The sequence below is a fragment of the Balaenoptera ricei genome, chromosome 4 (genome assembly GCF_028023285.1).
Source record: "Balaenoptera ricei isolate mBalRic1 chromosome 4, mBalRic1.hap2, whole genome shotgun sequence".
NCBI lineage: Eukaryota > Metazoa > Chordata > Mammalia > Artiodactyla > Balaenopteridae > Balaenoptera > Balaenoptera ricei.
Window position 1 is genome coordinate 87,201,212 of NC_082642.1, and position 26,063 is coordinate 87,227,274.

The window sequence follows — 26,063 nt, forward strand, 5'->3', positions numbered from 1 at the left end:
CTGATCCCAAGGGCCTGCATAGGGATTACCCAGGGAGCCTGAATGACAGCCAGCCCCGAGGAGACCAGCGTGCAAGAGGTGACTGGGTAAAACTGGGAGAGCAGCTGGGCTTGGGTAAGAGGGTGGTGTCCCCAGAGCCAAGAGAGGACCATTTCAGTGAGTGAGCAGCCCACAGACGCCGACACTTAGAACTGAAGGGCATCGGTCCCAGCCCACCCAGCTCCCTGTCCTCCCCCCTCTCCTCAGGGAGCAGCCATCCCGTCGGCTGAACAGGCAAAGCGTTTCCCCTCCAGAGAGCCCCTGTCATCTGACTTCTCCTGGAAGCGCTGGAGTGGGGCACGAACGGCGTGAGTCCCCTGAATGTGGAGTCAGACCCCCGCCCCTCATCTTTCTGGTCACCTCTGCTTTTATCCTCTCCCCTATTTGTCCTTATCAATTAAAACCACAGTTCCAGGCAGAGAAATAGAAACAGACATTGGCTCTTGAACTGGATGTCAAGAGAGGGTGGCCTCCACTTTGTGGAAATGGAGCACTGGTAAGAGGGTATCTCAGGGTGGGGATGAGATTAGGGTGGGTATTAAATAATAGAGAAACACCAGGGGAACGGCATTAGTTTATTCTCCGGACCACGATGCAGCTTTAACGGGTGCTTTGCAGAGTTTGAGGAAGGCCCTGTTAGGTCTCAGACTCAGAGACTGGGGGGGATGAAGGAGGAGGGGGAGGCGGAGACTCGGGGGTCCAGCCTCCTCCCCCTTCCTCCACCCGGGAGATGCAACTCCATCCCTTGCATCTGAAGAACCAAAGCTTCAGCTCCCCTCACCGGCTCTTGCCTGGTTGGGCCCGGAGGCTGTCTGCCCAGGCTCCCAGCCCATCTGCTCTGCACCTAGGGCTCCCCTGCCAGAGCCTCGATCGACACAGTGACCCTCACAGAGCCACAGCTCGACTTCAAGTCCCACTCCTGACTGGCATTGAACGTCAGTCCCGGGGAGGCCAAGCCCTGCCTGGGAGACAGCTGGACGTTCAGCCAGCGACACCGGGCCTCATCACAAGCCAGCACCACGGTGCCCTCGGGGGTGCTGTAGGTGCACCGGCTCCAGGTCGCCTTCTCCTTCGTGGCCGGATCCCAGCCGCCCCCTGGCTCCCTGTCCTCCGGCCCCAGGGCCTGGAAGCCCAGGTGGTCCTGGGTGACCGGGCACACCAGCTGCTCCTCCCTCAAGGCAGGCACCACGTGACCCTTCAGGTAGGCGGGGCCAGCGCAGTAGGTCTGGCTGTCGAAGAGCCGGTCGCTATACCGGTGCAGCCACCTGAAGAGATAGGCCAGGTGGCAGTCGCACTGCCAGGGGTTGCCGTGCAGAGCCAGGTTGAACAGGTTGTAATTGGTGTCAAAGATGCCCTGGGGCAGCGTGGTCAGGAGGTTCCTGGAGAGGCTGAGCAGCTCAAGCGTGGACAGGTTCTGGAAGAGGGCTGGGTGCAGGGCCGTCAGGTTGTTGCTGCCCAGATAGAGCTTGACCAGCCCCTCGAGGCCCCTGAAGACGCCAGCCGGCAGATGGGTGAGGGCGTTGTGCGAGAGCGTGAGGGACCCGAGGCTGGATAGGTTGGCGAAGGCTCCCTCGGGGACGGTCTCCAGCTGGTTGTGGGACAGGGACAGGCTGACCAGGCCCGGGGAATGGGCGAAGAGGCTGGCGGGCAGCGTCCGCAGCGCATTGCCCTGCAAGCTCAGGAAGGTCAGTTTGCCCAGGGAGGAGAAGATGGACCGGGGCAGGTGGCCGATGGTGTTGTGCTGCAGCCATAGCCTCTCCAGGCGGGAGAGCCCCGCGAAGGCTTGCGAGGGCAGCTCGGAGATGGAGTTGCCGTCCAGGAAGAGTTCCTGCAGGCCGCCCAGGTGGCTGAACAGCCCTCGGGGCAGGCCGGCCAGTGCGTTGTTGCTCAGCCTCAGGGTCTGCAGGCTGCAGAGGGGGGCGAACAGTTCCTCGGGCAGCTGGGCCAGGAGGTTCTGAGCGAGGTTGAGGGTCTTCAGACGTCTCAGAGGCTGGAAGAGCCTCACGGGCAGGGTCTGGAGCCGATTGCCCTGCAGCTGGAGGGACTCCAGGGCATCCATGTGCTGGAAGAGGCCCTCGGGCAGAGCCTCCAGCATGTTGAAGTTGAGGGTGAACTTGCCCAGCGAGGTCAGGTTGGAGAAGATGTCAGTGCTGAGGTTGGAGAAGGCACCGCCAGTGATCTCCAGGTCCTGGAGCCCCGGCAGCCCCCCGAAGGCATCCGGCCCGAAGTGGCACACCTGGGTGTTGAGGAAGACCACCTTGGTCAGGTTGGGGCTGCCACTGAAGGTCCTGGCTCCCACCATGGTGAACGAGGTCTCCACGAAGATGATGTCTGTGGCGTGTGGCGGGATGTCCAGCGGGATGGCGGCCAGCTCCTCATCGGAGCAAAACACCTCCCGGGTGAAGCAGTCACACCCCTTGGGGCAGGGCTGGGTAGGCGTGGCCAGGAGCAGGAGGCAGGCCCAGCGTAGCCAGGCTCTGGGCAGCATCTCCTAGATCTGAGCGGGAAGAGAAAACAGAAGTGGCACCTTCGTCAAGGGCAGGCAGCCCGGTGACCAGCACACTGGTCAGAGAGCCAGGAGATGGGAAGCTGGTTTATGTTTTTAATTGTTGTTTTCATACCACCTCACAGCAGCCTTGCAAGGTCAATAGGACCAGAGTTCTAACCTTCTGACAGCAAGGGTGTCTCGTGGCCAATCCACAGTCCCACCCTGCAGGTTAGTGGCAGGACCAAGACCCTGGTCTCGTGGACTTGACATGTTCTTTCCAGATTGGAGAAAGAGGCGGGACCGAGACCAAAAGGCATGGAACAGGGGTATAAAAGGAGACCATGGGTACTGTGGAATTTTTAAGATAGTACGTAAAATATGGGCAGATTATTCCTGAGTTGGAAGTTTTTTAACTGTAACTCTTCCTGAGTTTTCAAATCTCAGCACATTGCAGAGCCTAATTATGAGGAGATCTTACCCTCAGCTCTTTGCACCGCTGAGGCTGAGAGCAGCCACAGGGACAAGACGGGCTCTTATCTTGAAATGAGTCCGCCTTCTCTTCAGTGCTGCTACCAAAATGCTCCCCTCCTGCCGGCCACCCCTATCACCAGCCTGGAGCCCATGGAACTTTCCAACACTGTGTGGACAGGCAGGTCCCAGATGAGGGGATTCCACAGACCTGTAGGTTTTTGTTTTAAATAAGGGAAGGGGACCAAATTTTTAGTTCACTAAATATTAATTTTTTTTTAATAATTAATTAATTAATTAATCTTTTATTTATTTATTTTTGGCTGTGTTAGGTCTTCGTTTCTGTGCGAGGGCTTTCTCTAGTTGTGGCAAGCGGGGGCCACTCTTCATCGCGGTGCGCGGGCCTCTCACTATCGCGGCCTCTCTTGTTGCGGAGCACAGGCTCCAGACGCGCAGGCTCAGTAGTTGTGGCTCACGGGTCTAGTTGCTCCGCGGCATGTGGGATTTTCCCAGACCAGGGCTCGAACCCATGTCCCCTGCATTGGCAGGCAGATTCTCAACCACTGCGCCACCAGAGAAGCCCCTTAATTTTTTTTAAACGCCAGCATCTACCACAGGTCACGAATTGGTGACACAGCGGGGGCCACTCTTCATCGCGGTGCGCGGGCCTCTCATTATCGCGGCCTCTCTTGTTGCGGAGCACAGGCTCCAGACGCGCAGGCTCAGTACTTGTGGCTCACAGGCCTAGTTGCTCCGCAGCATGTGGGATCTTCCCAGAGCAGGGCTCGAACCCGTGTCCCCTACATTAGCAGGCAGATTCTCAACCACTGCGCCACCAGGGGAGCCCCACTCAGTCTTTTTTTATGTCTGAACCACTAGCCAGCATGTAGAAACTGAGAAATAGCACATTAAATGTTTCCAGATTTCAGGATGATTTAGGGGCATTAGGTTCACATTCCCACATGACGAGATCAACGGGGCCTTAATTGTCCCATTAGGGGGTCTGTACCCCCCACGTCTCTACTGCTCCCACCCACATCATCATTTACATGGCTTCTAGTGGTTCAAGTTCCGTGAGTTGGAATACCAGCTCCATCACGTTCTAGCTATGTGACCTTGGGCATGTGCTTCAATTTTCGTATCTGTAAAATGAGGATAATATTAGTGCTAACCATGTTGGGGTAATTGGAGGATTAAATGAGTAAATATAGGTAAAGGTTTTAGAACAGTGTCTGACATAGTGTGAGCAATTAATAAGCTATGTTAACCATTGTTAAAGGTCTCAAACCACCATCATTACAGAAAAGATTATTTGAACATCAAAAAAGTAGGAAGAACAAAATGCCCTTTAGCTAGAGTATATTTAGCTTCAAAGAAAGAAAGCAGACAGAAAGAAGGAAAGGCAGAAAGAAAGAGAAAATCCTCATGCAATATAATCGTAATTTTTCTCAATTTACCTGTCCTCAGCAAGAACTCAGCTGGCTCCCTGTTGGGGAATCTTGGCCCCAAGCACCCTTTGCTGCCTGCCTCTCTGCTGCTCTCTGCTGGCTGCTTCTTCCATCGCAAGATTCAGCTTCAGCCAAAAGGCTCCACATGCAAGCACAGTGCTTACAAAAAGCCCCCTGTACCCTCTTCCCATTCAGACACTCAATAACTCTCAGTTTTTCCAGGAACTTTTCTGCCTAATCAATAGAGAAGGAACAATTTCTCCCTGAAAAAGCACTGCCTCTCCCTTGAGGCTCCTCTGATGGCCACATAGGTAAGCCACAGGAGGTGGATTATACACCATGGTTGGGAAGGTCTATAACAGTGATGGCGCTTGCTGCCACTCAGGACACACTAGGGAAAGGGACAAGCCTCCTGGTCCTGCCACCCCATAGACCAGCATTACAGAGTTCAGCTTTAGCGTGAGACTTTATTCTCTTGATATTGCATGCACAGAATACAGATAAGAAGAAGAGGGCCTGGCTGAAGAAGGATGATGTAGCCATGGTCCCACCCATACCTGCTACCTGGGCTGTCCCTAGGCTCCTACACGAAACCCCTGGGCATCCTGACAGAAGCCTTCTCTGACTCCTGATATGTTTCTCTATCTTAGCACCTGGCATCGTCCTCCAGATGACGGGTTCTCACAGCTGTCCTTTCTGTGAGAAGAGGGGTGTGGTCCTCTCTACGCTCGTGTTGATTCATGATAGGGTCTGTTGAACTGAACTGTCCATGGCTGAGATGAGCAGCTTGAGAGGCAGAGCTGCCCTTCCCTGGAATGATTCCAGCCCGGAGTGAATGACCATAGCCAGGTGTGAGCATAGCCTTGAGCCCTCCCTCCTCGTTCCCCCACCGAGAGTAAGAGAGGAGCAATTCCTATTTGTAAAGTGCCATAATAATATCAACATGCCAGTCCCCTTCCTGCTAACCCCTTTGGTCCTTGGTTCTCAAAGGCAGTTTCCAGAAGAAATCCCACTAGAAGGGACATGAGGACCCTAGGGACCATCTGGCCAGCCTCACTGAGAGGGCGAGGCCAGGCCCCCAGGTGTCTGCAGTGGGGCCTGGGTTAGAACCGAGATCTCCTGGTTTCCTTGATCACTCCTGCTGGGAGAGCTGGGACCAAAGCAAGAGGCGCAGGTGAAAGGAAAAGCCTCATGGGGACACTGTGCCTCACCCACCCCTGCCGTACCTCTAACTTCTAACCCACTGTCACTTGGAAATAATGTGCGTTAGAAGCAATCTATAGATTCAATGCAATCCCTGTCATATTACCAATGGCATTTTTTACAGAACTAGAACAAAAAATCTTAAAATTTGCATGGAGACACAAAAGACTCCGAATAGCCAAAGCAATCTTAGGGAAAAAAACAGAGCTGGAGGAATCAGACTCCCTGACTTCAGACTATACTACAAAGCTACAGTAATCAAGACAATATGGTACTGGCACAAAAACAGAAACATAGATCAATGGAACAGGATAGAAAGCCCAGACATAAACCCACACACCTATGGTCAACTAATCTATGACAAAGGAGGCAAGGATATACAATGGAGAAAAGACAGTCTCTTCAATAAGTGGTGCTGGGAAAACTGGGCAGCTACATGTAAAAGAATGAAATCAGACCACTCCCTAACACCATACACAAAAATAAACTCAAAATGGATTAAAGACCTAAATGTATGACCAGACACTATAAAACTCTTGGAGGAAAACATAGGAAGAGCACTCTTTAACATAAATCACAGCAAGATCTTCTTTGACCCACCTCCTAGAAAAATGGAAATAAAAACAAAAATAAACAAATGGGACCTAATGAAACTTCAAAGCTTTTGCACAGCAAAGGAAACTATAAACAAGACAAAAAGACAACCCTCAGAATGGGAGAAAATATTTGCAAATGAATCAACGGACAAAGGATTAATCTCCAAAATATATAAACAGCTCACGCAGCTCGATATTAAAAAAGCAAACAACCTAATCAAAAAATGGGCAGAAGACCTAAATAGACATTTATCCAAAGAAGACATACAGATAGCCAAGAGGCACATGAAAAGCTGCTCAAAATCACTAATTATTAGAGAAATGCTAATCAAAACTACCATGAGGTATCACCTCACACCAGTTAGAATGGGCATCATCAGAAAATCTACAAACAACAAATGCTGGAGAGGGTGTGGAGAAAAGGGAAACTTCTCGCACTGTTGGTGGGAATGTAAACTGATACAGCCACTATGTAGAACAGTATGGTGGTTCCTTAAAAAACTAAAAATGGTACTACCATATGACCCAGCATATACACAGAGAAAAACATAATTCAAAAAGACACATGCACCCCAATGTTCATTGCAGCACTATTTACAATAGCCAGGTCATGGAAGCAACCTAAATGCCCATCGACAGACGAATGGATAAAGAAGATATGGTACATATATACAATGGAATATTACTCAGCCATAAAAAGGAATGAAATTGGGTCATTTGTAGAGATGTGGATGGACCTAGAGACGTCATACAGAGTGAAGTAAGTGAAGTAAGTCAGAAGGAGAAAGACAAATATCGTATATTAACTCATATATGTGGAATCTAGAAAAATGGTACAGATGAACTGGTTTGCAAGGCAGAAATAGAGACACAGATGTAGAGAACAAACGTATGGACACCAAGGGGGGAAAGCAGGGGCAGGTGGTGGTGGTGGGATAAATTGGGAGATTGGGACTTACATATATACACTAATATGTGTAAAATAGATAACTAATAAAAAAAATTATAGTTATACAGAAAAAAAAGAAATAATATACTTTAGAATTTTCCAACAAAGATATGTAACTGGAGAATTCAGGACTTGAGTCAAAACTATGGCATCAGCGGCACAGAAAATCAAGTGTAGAGAAATCAGCTTAGGCTCAGGCAGTGGCCGGTGGGAGAGGTAGGAGAAACTTCTCTGATGTGGGGGGCTGAGCTAAGGGGCGAGACCCACCTGCCAGCTCCCAAAGCTCTCACACCTGCATCTTGATCCTCAGAGCACATCGAGAAATTTCCAGGACAGGGAAACTGGGGGTCCCAGAGCTACAGCAATGGGTCCAAGGGCACACGACTAAGATGTGTGGGGCTAGGATCCGTCCTGATGGCCTGAGCTGTCAGCAAGGTGCTTGCAGCGACACCACAAGGCTTCTGGAACAGGAAGACCCATCCTCACGTTTTCAGGACCCAAGGTGAACATACACAGGGACCTTGCCTACCGCCTGTCCCCTTCTCTTCCCACCGGACTCTCTCCGGTACTGTGAGTAGAGATCCCACCCACGGCTGTGTCCCAGCACCTCACAAGCCTAAGGGAATGCACTTCTGTGACGGGGTCAGCCTAGAGAAGATGGACCTCGGGAAGCATGCCACACAAGCCCTGGGTCCTGGGTACCTGAATCAGGATTTGAAATGGGGACACAGCCTCCAGATGGGCATGTCCCTTTGATCATGCAAACTTCTCACCCCTTGGGGGTGTCATGGTGAGAGGGGAGCCAGAACAGAGCCTCTAAAGTTCAGGGCAAGACCCTCTTGCCCCAGTCTACTGGGGCAAAGGAAGTGGTAGATGGTACTCACAGTGAGGGTGTGGAACACTGATAATTTCCAAATGTTCCGCTCCCAGCCCAAGACTTACTCTCACATCACTCTAGAATGGCTAAGAGTTTGTGCTGTGGTGCCAGACAGTCTGGGTTCAAATCTTGTCTCCATCCCTTACTAGCTGTGTGGCTTTGGCTGAATTACTTAACCTCTCCGTGCTTCGATTTCCTCATCTTCAAAACAGCAAGTTTCAATACTACCTTCCTCAAGGGGTGGTTCCGAGGGTTGAATGAGAAAATGCGTTGAAAGCTCCAAACCCAGAGCCGTGTACACAGAGAGCACTCAGCTACATCAGCCCAGGCCAGCCCCAGCTCTGTTGTAAAGTAATCACAGGAGTCAGCTAAGGAAAAACTGGTGAGCTCATTCAAACATCTCATTTATGGGCCAGTCGGATGTCTCGCTACAGCACTTTCTGGCTCTTCGGGCCAAGGGAAACGGGTCATTGTTTTGTCCTTGGTTTAGTGGAGCTCAGATTCTGATGTGGCCAGGGTGCCCTGGACTTGGGCCTCTTCCCTGAGCCACCCTCCAGAGCAGGTCACCACAGGCTCTGGAGACCGGGAACATCCCCACCTAGGTACTGTGAAGGATGGCAGCAGAGGGGACAGTGGGGCGGCAGCCAGAAGATTCCAGCTTGTCATCTGAGAAACCACCTCTGCATTTGCGCAGAGACCAGCAAATGCCCACAAAAATGTTCCATGCCTTCAGCAAGCCAAGGAAGCCTGGCTTTTTGTGGAGGAGGGTGGAAGGGGTGACTGATTGCGAATGGACTCTTTCCTCTTCTCAGATTACTTTTGGATTGGTACATTTCTGTACCACAGCCCATCTGTCATCCACCACAGAGCCAACCCTCACTCCTTCCAGAGGGTGACGGGAGCCCAGAGCCCGGCCCGACACCCCCAGGGGACTTGTCCCTGGACCTGGGGTATCCACATCAGGATCTGTCTCACCAACGTGTCTGGATTTTGCCCCTCGGGCTCTAGTACATCTTGGAGCAGGAAGAGGGGCTTCCAAGGCTTATCTGGAGCCCCTGACTGCCTCACCCAAGTCTCCAGGACCCCAGTCTCCTTTCCTCTCAATCAGGGAAATAAGCCAAGTGGCTGAGGCAGTGGGACCTGGGCTGGCCCCCTCCCCAGCCAGCCTGCCCTCCCCACCCTGCTGCCCAGGGCATCCCAAGCAGTGAAGTAATCCCTCAGAGTCCCGGTTTCCACATTTGTAGCTTGAGAACAATCATGATAATAATAATAATAATAATAATAACACCCGCATTACCGTGCATTAGGGTCATCGTGGCAATTAAATGAAATAACTGGCCGTGGGTTTATGATACTCTGATATAATAAATTTATATTTGGTCTTCCTGGTTCCTGGCACAGAGCTCCAAAAACCCTTGGAATATCCTGAGTTGAGAGGAACGTCTTTTGTTATTCGTAATAAGCTCTTTTCAACCCACACCTGAGTTTATGTCACTGAAGTGACTTTGATGGTCCCCTAGAGAGCTTCAGACGGTACACAAAACATTTGCAGTGGTTATCTCTGAAGAATAGAATTAATTGCAGGTGATTTTAATTTTTTCCTTTGGCTTAATAATGTATTTTCAACTTTTAAAAATAATAAATAGGTGTCACTGTTGTAATAAGGTTGAAAGTTATTGTAAAAATAATGTAGGGAATTCCCTGGCAGTCCAGTGGTTAGGAATCTGTTCTTCCAATGTAGGGGGCACAGGTTCGATCCCTGGTCAGGGAACTAAGATCCCGCATGCTGCACAGCGCAGCCAAAAAAATTTTTAAATTTAAAACATTTTTTAGATCATGTAAAACACACAGCACAGTTCCAAGTACCTAATAGGGGCTTCCTTGATTCCTTTCCTTCCTTGCAATTACATTGCAGAGGCTCAAGGAAACTTTATCCACTGTCATAGCTTCCTGAAGGGAACTAACATTCTGAAATAAGAGGAGGTTGTGAACCGGGCACTGTCCTTTCTCCAAATGCTCCCCATGGGCCCCACCTCTAGCCCACTCTCAGGCAGCCCCCTCCACTAGAATGCCCTTGCTGACCTTTCCCTGTTGCTACCATTCTCCCTACCCTCCAGGCCAGCACAAGTCACACGTCCCCCGGGAAGCCTTCCTGGACTGTGCCTCTTTTGGATCCTGCAGGTACTTGTCTTCTGTTGAACATGTGGGCCCTTCTGCTCTGCCTTCTAGTCAGTTGCACCACCTGACTAGAAGCCCCTGGGAGGTGGCGGTCCTGTGACCGCAGCATCTCTTACCTGGCCATGCACCCCAGCACCTGGCCCAGGGCTGAGCCAGAGAGGTGCTCAGGCCCTGGGTGCCGAATTGAACAGAATGTATTTGTGGCTCTTGTGAGCCTGTATCCAGGGTCTTATTCTTCATCCTGCTTCATGGATTAGGGCGCTGTCATTGCTGTACCCTGGGTTTAAATTCTGACACCGCTATCTACTAGCTGTGTGGGATTGGGCAGGTCACTCCCTCTCTAAGCCTCAGTTTCCCAATACCTGGTTATAACCCCATCCCTTAGTGTTAAAATTAGCACTCAGTTGGATGATAAATATGCTAAATTAGATGGTAAATAATAAAGCACTTAATGCAGTGCCTGGCAAATAATAAATGTTTGCTAAAACGTAGCCACATACATGTTTTATTCCTACTTTATCATCGAAACCAGGACACTTCTGAGAATAAAAGGAGAGCTCTTGATAATTATGCCAGGATGACAGGCATAAACAAGGGTGGGACCAGGAAAACCTAGACATATGGTCACACTACTTTATCCCCACCATCCACTAGAAGTTGTCTGTGCCCAGGGACTAGGTCACCTTCATCTCAGAATCCCGCACCGTGACCTGCCTCCAGCCCCAGCCCAGCACCACCCTGGCTGAGTACCTCAGGGGCTTCTCCTGACCGGGCGAGGGGACACGGAAGGTGCAGCCTACATGGAGTTGGGGACATGCTCTGAAACCTGGGACAAGTGGCCAGCCCATCTCCTGCCCCCAAGCTGGGATCCCAGGCCAGATTCCTCCCACATCCCCACAGACCCCCAGAGCCCTGTAGTGACCCCAGGAAACCTACCGCGAGGGGCTCACGGTTGGGGACCAGCTGCCCTGGCTCTTCCTCAGGAGCAGAAGGGCTTCTGGTGTGGTCAGTGGTCAGCATGAACCCAGCAGTCCTGGTGCTGATCAAAGTTCCAGGCAGTGGTTCCTCCCCTCACGTGGCCTGAGCATTCCCGGAATGTCACCAGGGTCACAGGACAGCAGAAGAGAATCTAGGCAAGGCCTCTGAAGATTACAAAATGACCCTGAACTGTTCCCATGGACGGATCCACGTTGGGGCCAAAATCCAGCTAAGGTTATGGTCTTGGCAACTTTAGGACCCTAAGGGCAGCCACTAGGCCCTAGAGAGTTTCCAGTAAGTTGCTCTGGGCTGAGGACTGGGATCAGGGCTGCACACCCACATCCCCTCCAGTGCAAGGCCAGACTGACCGCAGCTGGACAGCCGGCCACACGCACCAGTGGGCTCTCAGTGCCAGGAGAAATTCTAAGAGGGTTGTGGGTTTGCTGTCCTTTTGTGTTTGTTTCTTTATTTAATGCTTATTTAAGTTTGTAAACCCTTTCTGAGTTAAGAGGAGGAAATGATATAGGGAGGTGAACTTTGGCCCAATATGGAGAGAGAAGCTTTAACCACTGGGATTATCCAAGGATGAAAGCAGTTGCTTGAGGAGGGAGTGAACAGCCCTGAAGGTGTTCATCCAGGGGCTTCAGAACAAAGTGAAGAGTGTGTGTATATGTGTGTGTGTGTGTGTGTGTGTGTGTGTGCGCGCGCGCGCGCGCGCACATGCATGCGTGCAGGCACTTTAATGAATGCTGAGTGAACTTCACTGCCTTTCTGAGACATAGAAGAAACTCCAGCCTGGGAGTCTGGAAGCCTGGTTGTCTTGCAAACTCAGCCACTAGTTCACTAGGTGACTAGGGGAAATAAGATTGGGACATTTCCTGTCCCAATCTTACTTTCTTCATCTATAAAATGGGTTGAACCTATTCTTAAGGCCCCTTCTGGTCACAGTGACCTATAGACATCATTTTGGCCCCCGCTCACTTTCCAAAGACCTTTCCCAGCCTGGAATTGGTCTCTGTGGGGGGCTGTCCAGGTCAGCCTTGCATTCGTGTGACAAGCGTAGAATCAACAGTGAGATCCCCCAGCCAAGGCGCCCACAGTATCACACGTGTCTTGCGTATACCATTTATTGCTGATTCTGCACACCAAATCTGTTACAAGCAGCATCCAGCAAAGACAGACCCCCAACCTTGCCCACCAGGGCTCACACTCTATAAAACCTCGGGGGCCTAGAAAGCTCTAAATGCATCACCAAGCACCTGGGACTATTTGCAATGATTCTTTAAGCCAGGCAAAACTGATCTACTTTTGAAGGCAGCACGAAGGCAACAGGTTTGTGAGAACAATCTCTCCTTAGGTCAAGGAGAGAGCTCAGACTGGGAGGAGTTTGGCCTGAAGGAGTGTCTGCCCCATGCCTCTCTGAACCACAGCGAAGACCTGCTCCCCAAGACCACCACCACCGGCTCCCCAGCAGCCCCGATTCAGTTCCGACTGTGGGATCTGTAGGCTGAATTCTTTGAGTGATTCATAGCTAAAGGCCGGGCTACCTCCAGTGTCTCTTTAGCAACTCTAGTTATCTAGTTGTCTCTAGCTGTCTGCTCGCCACAAGCTTCCTGAGTTTGGAAATGATTCCCATCACTGCACTACACAGACATCTGTGACAATTGTATTGTTGCCCAGGAAGAGTTCTGAGAAGGGTGTTGTGCCTTTAAATTCTAACGAGGAGGAACAATATACACTCAGCCCAACAGTTCCTTTGAGAGAAGCCAGTTTTTCTTTAACGGGTGGAGGAGTTTAATTTTTTCCTGTATTCACAAAGCTTTGGATCCACACAGTAGCAGGTGAGGTTCCAATGGCTAAGACTGCGGAGCAACAGGACAGTGACCCCCGTTTTCTTTGGTTTAACGATGAAAGCCCAGGACAGGCCATGAGGTCTTGTACAAAGCTTAAAGAGAGAAGGTAAACCCACAGCCTATTGAATAATGTTGCGGAAGACAAGTGGTTTTAGACCCTCTCACATGTACTACTCATGCGCAGGGGTGCTGTGAGGGTTAAAAAGAAAATGGCTCTTAAGTGCTTTGAAGGGTATCCATGCACAGTAAGCATTTTTGAAAAACAGTGGTTCTAGCGGGCTTTTATTATCTTTCCTCCAACATTGACCCTCCACTCCAAATGGAGTACCGGCAAGGGGAACTAGAAGCCAGTGAGCAAAGGGAGAAAGTGAACTCAACTTTTGGGGGACCAAGCAGCTCACTCCAGCCCCAAGAAGTGAGCAAATGCATCATCCTGTTGGAAAGGAAACTCCACCCACATTTTCTGGCAGCTCCCTGACCAGACAACGTGGTTCAGAAAGACCAAAACGCCTGCCAAGGAAGAGGAGGCCCAATGGCTCTTCCAGTCCACTCTGGTGGGAGAAAGGAACAGGCAAGCTCAGAAGGCCAGGTAAAGGGTCCACCACCCCCACCCAGGGTGCTCCTCTGGGGAGTCATCTGAGGACAGCTGCCCTCAGGCCAGCCTTTGGCCTGGAGACACGTGTGATATCCTGGGCCAGTGAGGAAGATATTCCAAGGTCATGGCCAATGCCATCAATACCCAGGGGTTCTGGGTTCAGCTTGGCAGTACACACTGGATGAAGAGGACTCCTTCCTCACCTCTCTGCCATCTCTGGCCCACTTGTACCTTTGCACAAGGAGACATTGGAGCCTACTTACAAGGAGCATCTTGAGGAATGCAGTGCCAAACCATGCTTCCTGTCTGGAGGAGACCAAGCCAAGCTGCCCCTTTGGGCCCCAGGATCAATATGGCAGGCCACCATCAGTGGAATGATGCCCATGACCCAAGTTCTGGACTCACGTCCTTTTGGACCCTGGCAAGCCTTGATACATGTCCACCAGGTGCTATAAATAATTTGAAAACATTTTGGAGACCCAAATTTACCTTGGGGATACTATGTCTTTTGCCTTAACAGGCCCCATCTCTCCCAGATTCCCTGTGACAGAGAGTGAAAAGCTACAAAATGCACAAGTTCTTACACACTCGTTTTGTTGGGACCTTTCAGCATCATGCTGTTAAGGCCCAAGGGGATTTCTTATTTGTCTCGTGGGGCAGAGGGAACTAGTAAAGGCCAGTCAGGATTGATCGCAGATTTCCAAATCCCTGTAGTGTTGGATGCAGCTCTTTCCTGGGCAGACACAGACACCTGAAATTCTCCATTTCACTGTTTCTACTTCTAAACTGGTATACCAGTTGTCCAGAGAAAGACATGCATTGTCCTGAGTGTACTTTCTTTACCAGTGTGAATATATATGTAGCAGGAAGGATGGCGAGGGCAGGTATTCATGTGACTGCAACTCTGGACCAAACAACTCAACTCTTATAACCAGACCACAGGCAGGGAGAGGCTCCACAGAGGGCCCTGACCCAGTGTGACCTATCTGTGTACCCATGTTGCCTGCTGTGGATGAGAATGCTGAAGTTCAGTGTCTAGCTGACCGTAATGTCGATGGAGAATTTTACCACAACCAGAGGGATTGCTGGGTTCCATTACACTTGGCTGTCCAATTAAAGGATCTCATCTCTGAGCTATTTCACTTTCCCAAATGGAGAGTGAAAATTAAAAACAGATATAGGCATATCATGCCCATAAAAGGCCCAGGCAGAAGAGCCTCCAATGAGCAACAGACAGCTTGTTGGCAGGGTAGAGTGTGTGGTTGCATGGGCCTCTCTAGTTGAGATGCCTCTGACCTGGCCAAGCCTGGTGCTTCAAGGTCTGGGATTTAATACAATTTCCCATCCAGGCCAGAGTGTACCTACATCTTCTCCTCCAACTCTGGCAGCTGGGCCTTTGCAAGGGCTGGCTGCAGGTGGAGGACAGTGAGGGGCTCATCCTGACCCATGGGGAGCCAGTTCCCAGGTAAGTTCATGCCACCTCCACGAGCCCCAGTCTTCTCCAGTAAAAGCTCAGGATGGAGGATCCTGGCGATGTCTCGTTTCTTGATTTGGGTGCTGATTACACAGGTGTGTAAAGTTTGTGAAAATCCATCAAACTATACACTATCATGCTCCCGCTTTTCTGTATGCATATTACACTTCCATAAAAAGTTAAAAGAGAAAAATCCTGGGGGTGAACACAAGGACCCCCAGGCACCAAGTTGCTTTCTCCATCCAGTACCAATAAGCTGATTTTCAAGTTTTTTGGGGGGGTGAGAAATTCTACATGATTTTATTCCTTAAAGGACTAAAATTTTCAAAGCAAAGTTTGCAGTTCAGAAATATCATTCTCTAAGCGGCTAAACTTGTTGCAGCGGTGCCTTTCTTCCTTTTCCAGATAAAAATCATAAGAGATGCTGATGATAGTCCGGCCTCCAGGACCTGAGCAGCCTCATTTTTCGCTTCTCTCTTTCATAGCATCCTGAAAGCCAGGGCACTTGGCAGTTCTTAAGAGATAGCTAAACGGTTTGAAGCCTTCTTCGAGGAGAGAAGTCACCTTGCCTTCAGGAGTAGGAAGTGAAGGGAGACCTTTCATTGAGGGGACAGGGTAGAGCCATGTCACAAACAAGAGGAGCAAAGAAGGGGAATCAACTTACATAATACTTGGGAGCGGGGCTGTCCCAGTGGAGAACTATTCCCACAAAGTGGCAGGTGTGTAATAATTGCGTCTATAGAGGTTGGCAGGGGTGCAGACACAGGGAAGGTGGTTTTTGGAGGAGCGCTGGTGAGGTTTTAGAGGAGGGGCTTTCTTGAGAGAAGCCCAGGGATGTGAATTGGGAACACCGCAGGGTTTTTGCCACAGTGGGTTAGGTCTCCCTGTTGGTAAGAAGGCTCTGCAAGAACCTCTTCTACAGGAGAACCAGGCAGGTCAGGAAAAGGTGGGGGCACCTTTCTCTCGGGGACCGGAGAGAGGGGGAGCAGGGGATGGCTCTGTGGACCCAGGGGTGGAGGCAGAACAATGAAATCCCGGATCCTCTGGGGTCCCACCGTCCCCCAGCCCTGGCTCCAGCCTGCCTCTCTTAACACTCATTGGGTGCCTTCATTTGCATCAGGACTGCATGGCTCCTCTTCTTGCAGCAGCAGCAGCAGATGCAGGCAGCCAGGGAGCAGGCCAGGGCAATGATGCCGATCACAATGGCAGCAATGGCCAGCCCGCTCTGGGTAGAGGGTGTGGCCCGTGTCTCATGGTTATCGGTGGTCCCGATGGTGGTCAGACTGGTGTAGTCCTGCGTAGTGCTGGCGAATTCAGTGGTGGAGGAGATGCAGGTGGTGTCAGAGTAGCTGGGTGTCTTTGGTTGGGTGGGCACCACTGTACCCTGGACACTGGAGACAACAACATTGACGTCGATGATGATGAGGGACTGGCCTCGGACACTGGCTGGGCTGAAACACACCGGGAGCGTGTCTGTCCCCAGCCTGGCCTTGTTGACTAGGAGCCAATTGTGGAGCGGAAGGATGTCTGAGTCACACCTCCAGGGGTTGTCATAGAGCCGCAGCTCACACAGCTTCCCCAGGTGATCGAAGACACCCAAGGGCAGGTTCTCCAGCTGGTTGTTCTGCAGCTGGATGGTCATGAGGGCATTGGCGTTGGCGAAGATATTGCCTGGCAGCTGTCTGAGGCGGTTGTTCTGCAGGGAGATGTTCTGCAGATTGGCCAACATGCGGAAGACACTCCCGTCCAGCTCCTGCAGCACATTGGTGTGGAGGGACAGCTCCCGCATCTCCACCAGCCCATTGAAGGCATCCGGAGAGATGTAGCTGATCTGGTTGTGGCTGAGGCCCAGGACCTGCAACTGGCGGAGGCTGCTGAAGACATTGTCCGGGAGGGAGGTGATGTGGTTGTCATAGAGCCAAAGCTCACGCAGGTTGTGCATGGGTCCAAAGATGCCCGGAGAGAGCTCCTTCAGGGAATTCCCGAACAGCGTGAGCCGGTTGAGCTGGGGCAGCTGCATGAAGATGCCGGCGGGCAGCTGGGAGATGTGGTTGTTGGACAGATAGAGCTTCTGGAGGTTACGGTTGTTGTGGAAGAGGCCAGGAGACAGCATACTAATCTGGTTCTGCTGCAGGGCCAGCTCCTGGAGGTTGCCAAGCCCGTCAAAACAGCCCATGGGGAGGTCTGAAATCCTGTTCTCGTACAGCCGGAGGACCTGGAGGTTGTTCAGGTGCTGGAAGACCCTGGGTGAGAGGTGGCTGAGGCTATTCTTGCCCAGATTGAGCTTGATGAGGCCCACCAGGTGGTCGAAGACTCCGTCGGGGATAAATTCCAGGTGGTTGCCATGCAGCTGCAGTTCCTTGAGGTTGCTGAAGTGGGTGAAGTGAGTCGGCTGGATCTGCACCAGCTGGTTGCTGGACAAGAGGAGCGACTCTAGGTTGTCCAGACCCTGGAAGAGGCTGACGGGCAGAACCTGAAGCTTGTTGTTGGCGAGGCTGAGGTAGCGCAGCGAGCCCAGATTACGGAAGGCACTGGGCGCGATGTGGGACAGCTCATTCTTCTCAATCCGCAGGGCGATCAGGGCCGAGACGTTGAGGAACGGGGATTCGTTGAGCTCGGTGATGTGCGTGTTGAGGATCTGCAGGCTCATGGCGTTCCAGGGCAGCGGGGTGGGTACCACCATGATGCGCGCCCCCGTGCACTCCACCTGGGAGGCCCTGGAGCAGGTGCACTCTCTAGGGCAGCCATGGTAGGCCCAGCCCACGGCCCAGGCTTGGCAGCCTACCAGCAAAAGGAGATAATGTCTCAGCGGCATGGCCTCTGCAAGGAGAGAAAGGGCACGAGTCAGGACCGCCTCACTGACGCTTCAGCTGTTTTTAAGCCAACGTCAACCTTGGGTGCCAAACACTGGCTTGCCTTTGAACCCCATCACCACATACCCATCTCATGCTACCTGTGGTCTGGTCTGCAGCCTCTTCATTTTCCCCCAGGCCTTCCTATTTCCATGCCTTTGCCCAAGCAATTCGCCCCACTTGGAGGGCTCTTCATCCTCATCCAAATCTTCCCCACACTTCTAAGTCTAGCTCACAGCCAGTCACCCCTAGGAAGCTTTCCAGGATTCCATGAGTCAGCTTTAGTTACCCTCCCGTGCAGGTGATTTTCCCAACTTCCATTATGGCCTAAGCCACAGCAGCCACACATGGCATTCACTGTGTCCCCGTCTGTCTCCTTCACTAGTCAACAGCCTTTGCAAGGGCAGGGATGTTCGTGTCCCGTCCCTGTGAGTTCCTTAAGTCAGGAGCAGTATCTTATCCATCTCTGTGTCTCTCAGAGCACCTGGACTTGCTAGTTGAACGTGGCTTCCTCAGGAGGAAAAGATAGGAAACGAGAGCAAATAAACAGGGCCTGAACCTGGGGGAAGATGCGGAGGCCACAGACATGAACGCCTGCGGGGAGGAGCAGCAGAAGCCAGCAGAGCAGGGCCACACTGCGACCTGGTGGAAAAGACGGCAGGGAAGCTCAGCCTTCCCTCTCCCTGGGCCCCGCCGCACGCCGACCAGCACTGCCCCAGCGCCACCACCACCAACCTGCCCCTGTGTTAACCCTTTCACAGGGGCTTCATCTAGGTTTAATCCAAACCACCTTCCCAATAAAAGGAAACTATCCACACCACTTCCTGTCTCTCTGGAAGGGTCTACTGTGGGTCGGCCGAACGTCTGGGGTCTGCCTTCTGGGTACCAGTCCCAGTTTCCAAAAGAAACATTGGGTGGCCTTGAGGAAGTCCCAGAAAACTTAGGATGTACTTTGAGCTGAAAGTTGGTAGGCCCAGACGCTCCCGCAGACATGGTGCTGATCTGGGAATGGAGTCAAAGTCATGCAAGGTTTGGTGTTTGAGATCAGGTCCATACAAATAGAAAGTGGAGATGGGGGGCATGGGGACTGGGCCCTACGTGAATATTTAAGGACCACAAATCAGCTGTTTCACTCGAATGAAGCTTGAGGCCTCCAGGCTCAGCTTCCTCATCTGTTAAGTGAGAGTGATCACATCTGCCCGCTCCTGAGGCCGTTGTGAGGAGCAAATTGAAGAAAGGCTATGAGGGTGTTCTGTGCAAACGTGTGAGCAAGTGCCAAGCTCCCCTACGACATGGCCCTTGTAGACTCTTGGAGGCAGGAAGGCCTCAAGGTGCTTTTAATCTTGGCATTCTTAGTCAAGGGACTATGGATTTCTGTGTATGTGTAGAACATCTGTAACTTCCATCCGAGATTCAAAGGGGTCTCTAACTCCCAAAGGGTTAAGAACTGCTGTTCATGCATGCCCATCATTTTGGGGGAATGCAGGAAGCAGGGAAGCTGAGGCTCAGAGCTTAAAGCCAGCATCTCCAGATTCCTGGATGAGAACTGTGAGTGTTACTGCAGTGTCTGTCCTTTTAATGAGCAGAAGTCCTGAGTCAGAAGAAGGAATTTCAAATGATGGCCTATAAGGCATAAACTGGCTGGGTGGAGAAGGTATTTCTCTGGCCTTTCTTTGTTCCCCTGAACTCATGGAGTCCTGAGTCTGGCCCATAACTCAGAATAATCCAGGCTTCCCAACCTGGCCTCAACTCAATGCACCCCTCCCCTGCCCCCAACAAGCTTACTCTGAGGACAGAACCCAAGTTCAACCCCCACCCACCCAGGCCTTGTTGCCCTAGTTACAGCCCATCCAAGCCCTGACCTGCTGTACCTTCCATCAAAGACTCAAATAAGTATGTAGAACTGTGGAGAAATGAAAGAAAAATAACAACTTGACAATGGAGTCTAGATTCAAAGGAAGGGGGCCAGATTAAGCTATGGACGCATCTGAAAGAATGAACTTGTATAGATAAATGTTGGATCCAGAACTTGAGAGCAGAAAATGAACAGCTTAGAAAGGAGGCACTGAAAAAGTGACTTAACATCCACCCTTAGATGTTAGGGCTTTTTATTGATGGTAGCAGAGAAAGAAGACTGCTCACAAAAGCTAATGTGATCTTAGACTGCATTAATAGAAGTATTAAGTATGGAACAAAGGAGGTGATAGTATTGCTCTACACTGCCCTCATCAGTCCACATCTATAATGCTGTTCTCAGTTTCACCCTGAACTGCAAGAAGGCCAAAGACAAACTGGTCTATTGAAGGCCTTCTAGAGAAGAGTAAGAGGATGGTGAGGGGATGCAGAAACCAGACCATCTGAGCATCCATTGAAGGAACTGTGGATGAATAGCGGAACGAAGAGAAGATGTGATAAGCCTGCAAGCACTTTCTTAGTGTACATGAAGGGCTGCCCTGGGATAAAGAAAACAGCCTTAGTGTGGCTCTCGAGGTCGAAACTAGTACACAGAAGCTATGGGGTCGTGCATTTTAGTTCATCACCAAAGACAGCTTGTCTGAATCAGAATGGACAGCCTCATAAGGCAGTAAGCTCCCCATCCCTGAAAGTGTTCAAGCAGAAACTAAGCAGAAACATGGTAAGGAAGCTGGAGAGAAGATTCTACACCTGGTAGAGTATTGGACTAGATGACAGCTGTCCATCACCAAGACTATAGGATTCTAAGGCTGAGTCCCAGGGCAAGGACATGAGATCCATCAACCAGGACAATTGTGCCTGTGCTCCCAGGGGGTCCACGCAGACAGTTGTGGGTGTTTGCCCATCCCCTTGATATATGTGTGAGAGAGATCTACCCCCTGGACTGACTTACAAAAGGTGAAGCATCACTCCTGGTGATGAGGCACCTAGCACTTAATTCCTATGTATACTCCTATGCCCAGGATGCTTCAAAACGGTGTTGTAGCCCAAGTATTAGGGACTAAATTAAAGTGCCCATAACCTGAAAAGCCCAGGGCAGTCTCTGTCTAGTTTCCCCATCTATAAATGAGGGTGTGGGCCAAGGAACCCTCTGAAGACCCGTCTCAGACCTCTCTGAGTTTGCACTCCCCAGCTGGGGAGGCGGCATCAAGCCAGCCCCAGGAAGGGCCCACGGCCAGGGGTGGTGCCTCATGGCTTGGGAAGAGGAGGAAAAAGATAACTCCCTTATGGGAACAGAGCCACTGTTGTTTAAAACGAACCACACTCAGCTTAACGAATATTGCAAGAATTTGCAGATTTTCCCTTTTATGAATCCTCGTGTCTGCAGAGCCCACTCCAGCACCACATGCACCGCTTTCCTACTTTCCAGCACTTGTTACCGCCACGGCTGGCACTGACTGCTCCAAAGGACCTCCAGGGAACCTACCCCAAACCCAGCTGCAGAGCCCTCAGGGGAGGGCGGGGCCGCGGGAGCAGGGTGGACAACCAGCCGGGCCCTTGGATTTCCAGCAAGTGTGGCCGGCGTCCGCGGCAGCCTGAGGCCCTCAGGAGCCCAGCACGCACTGGACTAATAATCCACGCTGCCCTGTGCCGCTTGGCAGCCGTGACAAACACCAGTTAAAGACCCACAAAGCTGCCCTAATTACACCCTCCTCCTCCAGGCAGCCAAACGCATCCTTAGTCACTGCAGCGACTTGGTCCAGCCCCTGTCCTGGGAGAGGGGGCAGCGTCGCGTCTGTCGCTGGCCCAGGGAATTCACTGAGCCCGCAGACACACGGAAGGACAGACAGACAGCTCACCTGGGCACTCTGACGTGGTCCCTCCCCAGGAGTGGAAGCGCTTGGACCAGGCGCTCTGGCTCCGGTCTCTCTAGCAAAAACAGCCTCTATGACTCATGGGCAAACACATAATTAGCCCCGAAGCCCTGAGCTTTGTTGGTTGGTGGGTTGGGACTTTTGGGTTTAATACCATCATCACATTCCCGAAACACGAGGTTCCCTGGGAGGAGACGCCTTCTTATTTCAATGCCATGGAGCAAAGCTTTTGGAAAGAACCTCGGAGACGGATGTGCTACTCTGTCTTAACTCTAAGTTGGAGTGGAGTTTAGGTAAATTCTCCAGACCTCAGTTTCCCCTACTGTAAAGACTCCCAGGGGCCCTTGGCAGCTCTGATATCTTACCAGAGACAGAGAGGAGATTTGGCCTGAAGCCCCGCCATTCCCACCATCCCCTATAGGTCACGTGGAACCACCAGCAGTGCCACCTTCACATGGAGGCTTGAGGACATTGTATCCATCTTTTCAGGCCCTTGCTTGCTTTGAACCTTGCTTCAAAAGTTTTCCAGGCAGGGCAATCCCACTTGTTAACTGGTGCATCTTCACATGGCCAAGAGCCATTTCATGGATCAGGGAGCTGAGAGGGGCACCTTAGGGAGGCCCCCTCCCAGCGCACCTGGGGAAACTGAGGCCCAGACAGGAAATCTCCCTCCCTGACCTGTGCCCTCCCCGCACAGAGGTCTCCCAAAACATGGCCTCATCAGCGTTGAGACGTTGCCCCGTCCACCGAGGGAGATGCCAGGCATGGGGCTGTGTTGTCTCCTCTGTACACAGCCGGCGTCAGCCTCAATCAAGCCGCTCCTCTCTGCGCGGTCCAGCGGGTCTGAAGCCACTGTCTGAATGAGAGGCTCACTGTATCCTGACCTCCCCGTCTCGCTTGAAGGGGGTAACCACTGTGTTCCCCAGATCAGTACATAAATGTCGCCTGGAAGTGCCTGGGAAACTCGCTTAATAGAACAGAACTCACAGCACTGCAGTGATGAGGATTATACGAGTTAATGCATGTAAAGCACTTAGGCTTGTTCTTGGCCCAAAATGAGCACCCGATAAATGTTACTTACAATTATTGTTCATCTTGTTGAGTAAAATCAGAATCTCTGGAGGCTCCACCCACAGAGCTCCTGATCCCTAGGTCTGGGGGGTAGGGGGAACGGCCCAGGACCCTGCACATTTAACAAACTCCCCAAGTGACTCTGATGCAGGGTCCCACAGCCCGCAGTCGGAAGCACCACTTGAGGCCTAGACCAGCTGGGACCCCATGCTCCTGACCTATGTCATTTACTGCCAAGACAGAGAGACTGAACCCTGGATTGGGGAGGCTGAAGGTCGGGCCATAGACAGGGTCCAGCCCCCTCTGTCGATATTTCCTTCAGTGGCCCTTTCTCCGTCCCTGTCAGAAATCTGGGGTCTGTGCTAAGTTGAACCCAGCAGTAGAGGCTGCTCCCAGAAGCAGAACTTAGAGCCCAGGGCATCAGAGATGCCAAGGCCTTTTGAGCCCATCTGGTCAAACCATCTGGTCATTTTGTAGATGGGAAAACTAAGGGGCCCAGAGGGAGGAGGGGCCTTGCCTGGGCTCACACAGTCAGTGGAAGATTCCAGACACCCAGATCAGGGCTCTACCTAACCACAGAGCTTGGTGACCCCCCTGAACCTTACCATGAGGCTTTAGGACCTCGTCAACCACGTGTCCAGCTGTGCCTAGATGCGGGGAAGAGGTGGCTTCTCTCCCTCCATTCGAAAATGATCTCAGGCTCATCTACTATCCACCCTCCAGCTGCCCAGCATGATTAGTCAAGGTCAAGTGCCTCTCCCAACTCCCAGGCTGCATGGTTTGAGGGATGTTCTTCCTCAAGGCTGCTCTGATGCTCGTGTTTGCTCAGTTTCACCTGAGTGGCTTGAAGGAGTGGATGGAAGAACAGAAGAGGTTGTTCAACCGGAAGGGGGTGATCCCATCATCTCAACACACAGCCCGGCTCAGGGCTCCACCCCAGACACATCCTGGAGCCCCAAGGGAAGAGCAGCCACATGCTTATCCGCCGCCTGGCTCAGTCACTGACCCCATCTCTCACGGCCCATCAAGGTCAAAGTTCAGTCCATTTGTTTAGAAAAGGAAATGAGTACGAGGAAACAAGTCCTTTCCAGCCCTGGGGTTAGGGGAGGTAGGGCTTCTGGCAGAGGCCAGAGCAAGGCTGTAATTAGCTTGGCAGAAGTGGCAGGACATACTGACAAACTTGCCAACCGAGCAGGGAGACGCTTCCACTTGGGGCTTTTATTTTAAAAGCCATGGGCTACAGCCCCCTTCTCAGGGTAACACCTGGGGGGCCCAACTTAGATAAAATGGACCAGCCCCTCATCAAAGCATCCTGACAGAAGTTCCTAAATCCTGTGTCCCCAAAGCCCAGGGAGGCAGTGAAACCAGAAGCTGCAGTCAGTCTTTCACGGTCAGGATTTAGGGAGGAAAACTGCCACGTGTAGTCACAGCCCCGGGAGTGTTTGCTGGCAGGACCGAGCTGGAACAGCTTCTCTCCCAGCTCTCCGTATTTCTCCACATCTGGATCTACTTCCACTGGCAGCCCCGCCCCCCCTCCATTTACTGAGCAAGCCCAGGTAGTGTCCCCAGCCCTGGGAGAACCTTCCGTGCCCTGACTTTCTGCAGGGTCTGTTCAGAAGCCTTCCCCGCACCCCGACCTCTCTCACATTCTTGTCTCATCCCTGCAGAGCCCGCCCAGCTGACTCAAGACCACAGGCAAATAGGACTGTCTGGCCCTGAATGTACCCCAGATGTTCAATCGATTCAAAGTATTAGAAGTGACAGCCATTACAGAATTTCTAAATTACAGAGCCAGTGGCACCAACACTGGCTGATATGGTGATATAATCCTAAAGGAGAAGCCAGAGCGTGACAGACAGGCATCTAGCACCTTCAGTCTGAGTGATGTGTCATCCAAGAGAGAGTCGCAGCCTGCCCTGAGGTCACACATTTGGCCCTGGAGGTAGACTGGCTCTCTCACACTTGGCACGGTGGGAAGCTCTAGAAAAGTTCTGGTTTTTCACAGGTGGTTCCTTGGCCCCGCTCCTGCCTCTACATTTGAGCAGAGAATCTGGTAAAGGTACAACAGTCACAATTTTAAATGCAAACCAGCCTCATCACAAATCCATCTCCAGCCCTGACTCTCCCTACCCAAAGTCATTAGTGGCCAAGGCAAGAGGAGAAAGCTGCCAGAATGAAGTCGCCTAAGCCACACACAAACTTAGAATCTGGAAAACCCTGAGTCCACAGCTGAATTCCAAATTGGAAATCCAAACCAGGCGCCAGCACATCTGCTGAAGCCACTTTTGTAGCCACTAGAAGTCAGTCTATGAAAAGAGGATAGCTCTGTCACCTGGGATACCCCCATTGGTCCTCAACAGACCCAAATACAGGACAGGCTGCTGGTGGCCACCATAGTAAGTGCTGGGGAAGAGGACTTGGGTTCAGATAACCTGGATCTTAAAAAGAGAAACTCTTCTCCCAGTGGAGCTAGTATCCCGAAAGAGGTAAACTCGGTGGGTAACTGGTGTGATATTCAGTCAACTTTCAAAGTCAACTTTTTGCCGGTCTAAAACATCTTCTCAGCGTCCCAGGTCGACATCCAGGACGGGTCAGGACAAAAAGAGTAAGAGGCTGGTCAGGGATCCGCAGAGAGGGGCTGTGGCCCCAGGCACCTGGGCAGCGTGAGCTCGGCCACGTGCCCCTCCAGCGCAGGCTCCACCGGCCGCGTTCTGAGAGCATCCCCAGGCACCGCGCCAGCCCTGCCCCTTCTGGACGCTCTTCCCGGGGGAGCGGGGTCAGAAAAAAAGGAGGGGGAGGCTAGCCGGGTCCTTCCAGGCCGGTGGGAGGGAGGGAGGAGGCAGGAGGCCAGCCCTCCTACTTACCAGCAGCACAGCGCCCGCCCGGCCGCCGTCAACCAGAGGGAGCCAGAGAGGAGGACGTGGGACGGCTCACGGCTGCTGCATGAGTGCGGCTCGCCGGGCCCTCCCCGTATTTAAAGGATGCCCGGCGTGAGTCACCGCCAGGGGCAGTGTCGGCGCGGTGGTGGGGAGGGGCACGCGCGCCACTGCAGCGCCCCGACGTGCGAGGACAGGTGCGGCGTCACCCAAGGAGGCAAGCCTGTGCGCTCAGCGGAAGGGGTTTCCTTCTGCCAGTTTTTTGGATTTTTTTTTTTTCTTTTTTAAGAACACATTTTCCTCTTGTCTCTTTTCCTCCAGTGTTTCTTT

At 51.9% G+C, this 26,063-nt stretch overlaps 2 protein-coding genes across 2 annotated transcripts; both read right to left on the reverse strand.

The window, feature by feature from the left end:
* Positions 1-883: 883 nt before the first annotated feature.
* On the reverse strand, positions 884-2,527 carry CPN2 (carboxypeptidase N subunit 2). Its single transcript, XM_059922090.1, has one exon. The coding sequence runs from the start codon at positions 2,525-2,527 to the stop codon at positions 884-886; it is 1,644 nt and encodes a 547-aa protein (XP_059778073.1).
* Positions 2,528-12,395: 9,868 nt separating this feature from the next.
* Positions 12,396-25,797, reverse strand: LRRC15 (leucine rich repeat containing 15). Its single transcript, XM_059922091.1, has 2 exons — positions 25,722-25,797; positions 12,396-17,966 (listed from the first exon to the last, which is right to left on the reverse strand). Exon 2 carries the CDS (start codon positions 17,959-17,961, stop codon positions 16,234-16,236), a length of 1,728 nt encoding a protein of 575 aa, XP_059778074.1. The 5' UTR covers positions 17,962-17,966; positions 25,722-25,797; the 3' UTR covers positions 12,396-16,233.
* Between the last annotated feature and the right edge of the window lie 266 nt (positions 25,798-26,063).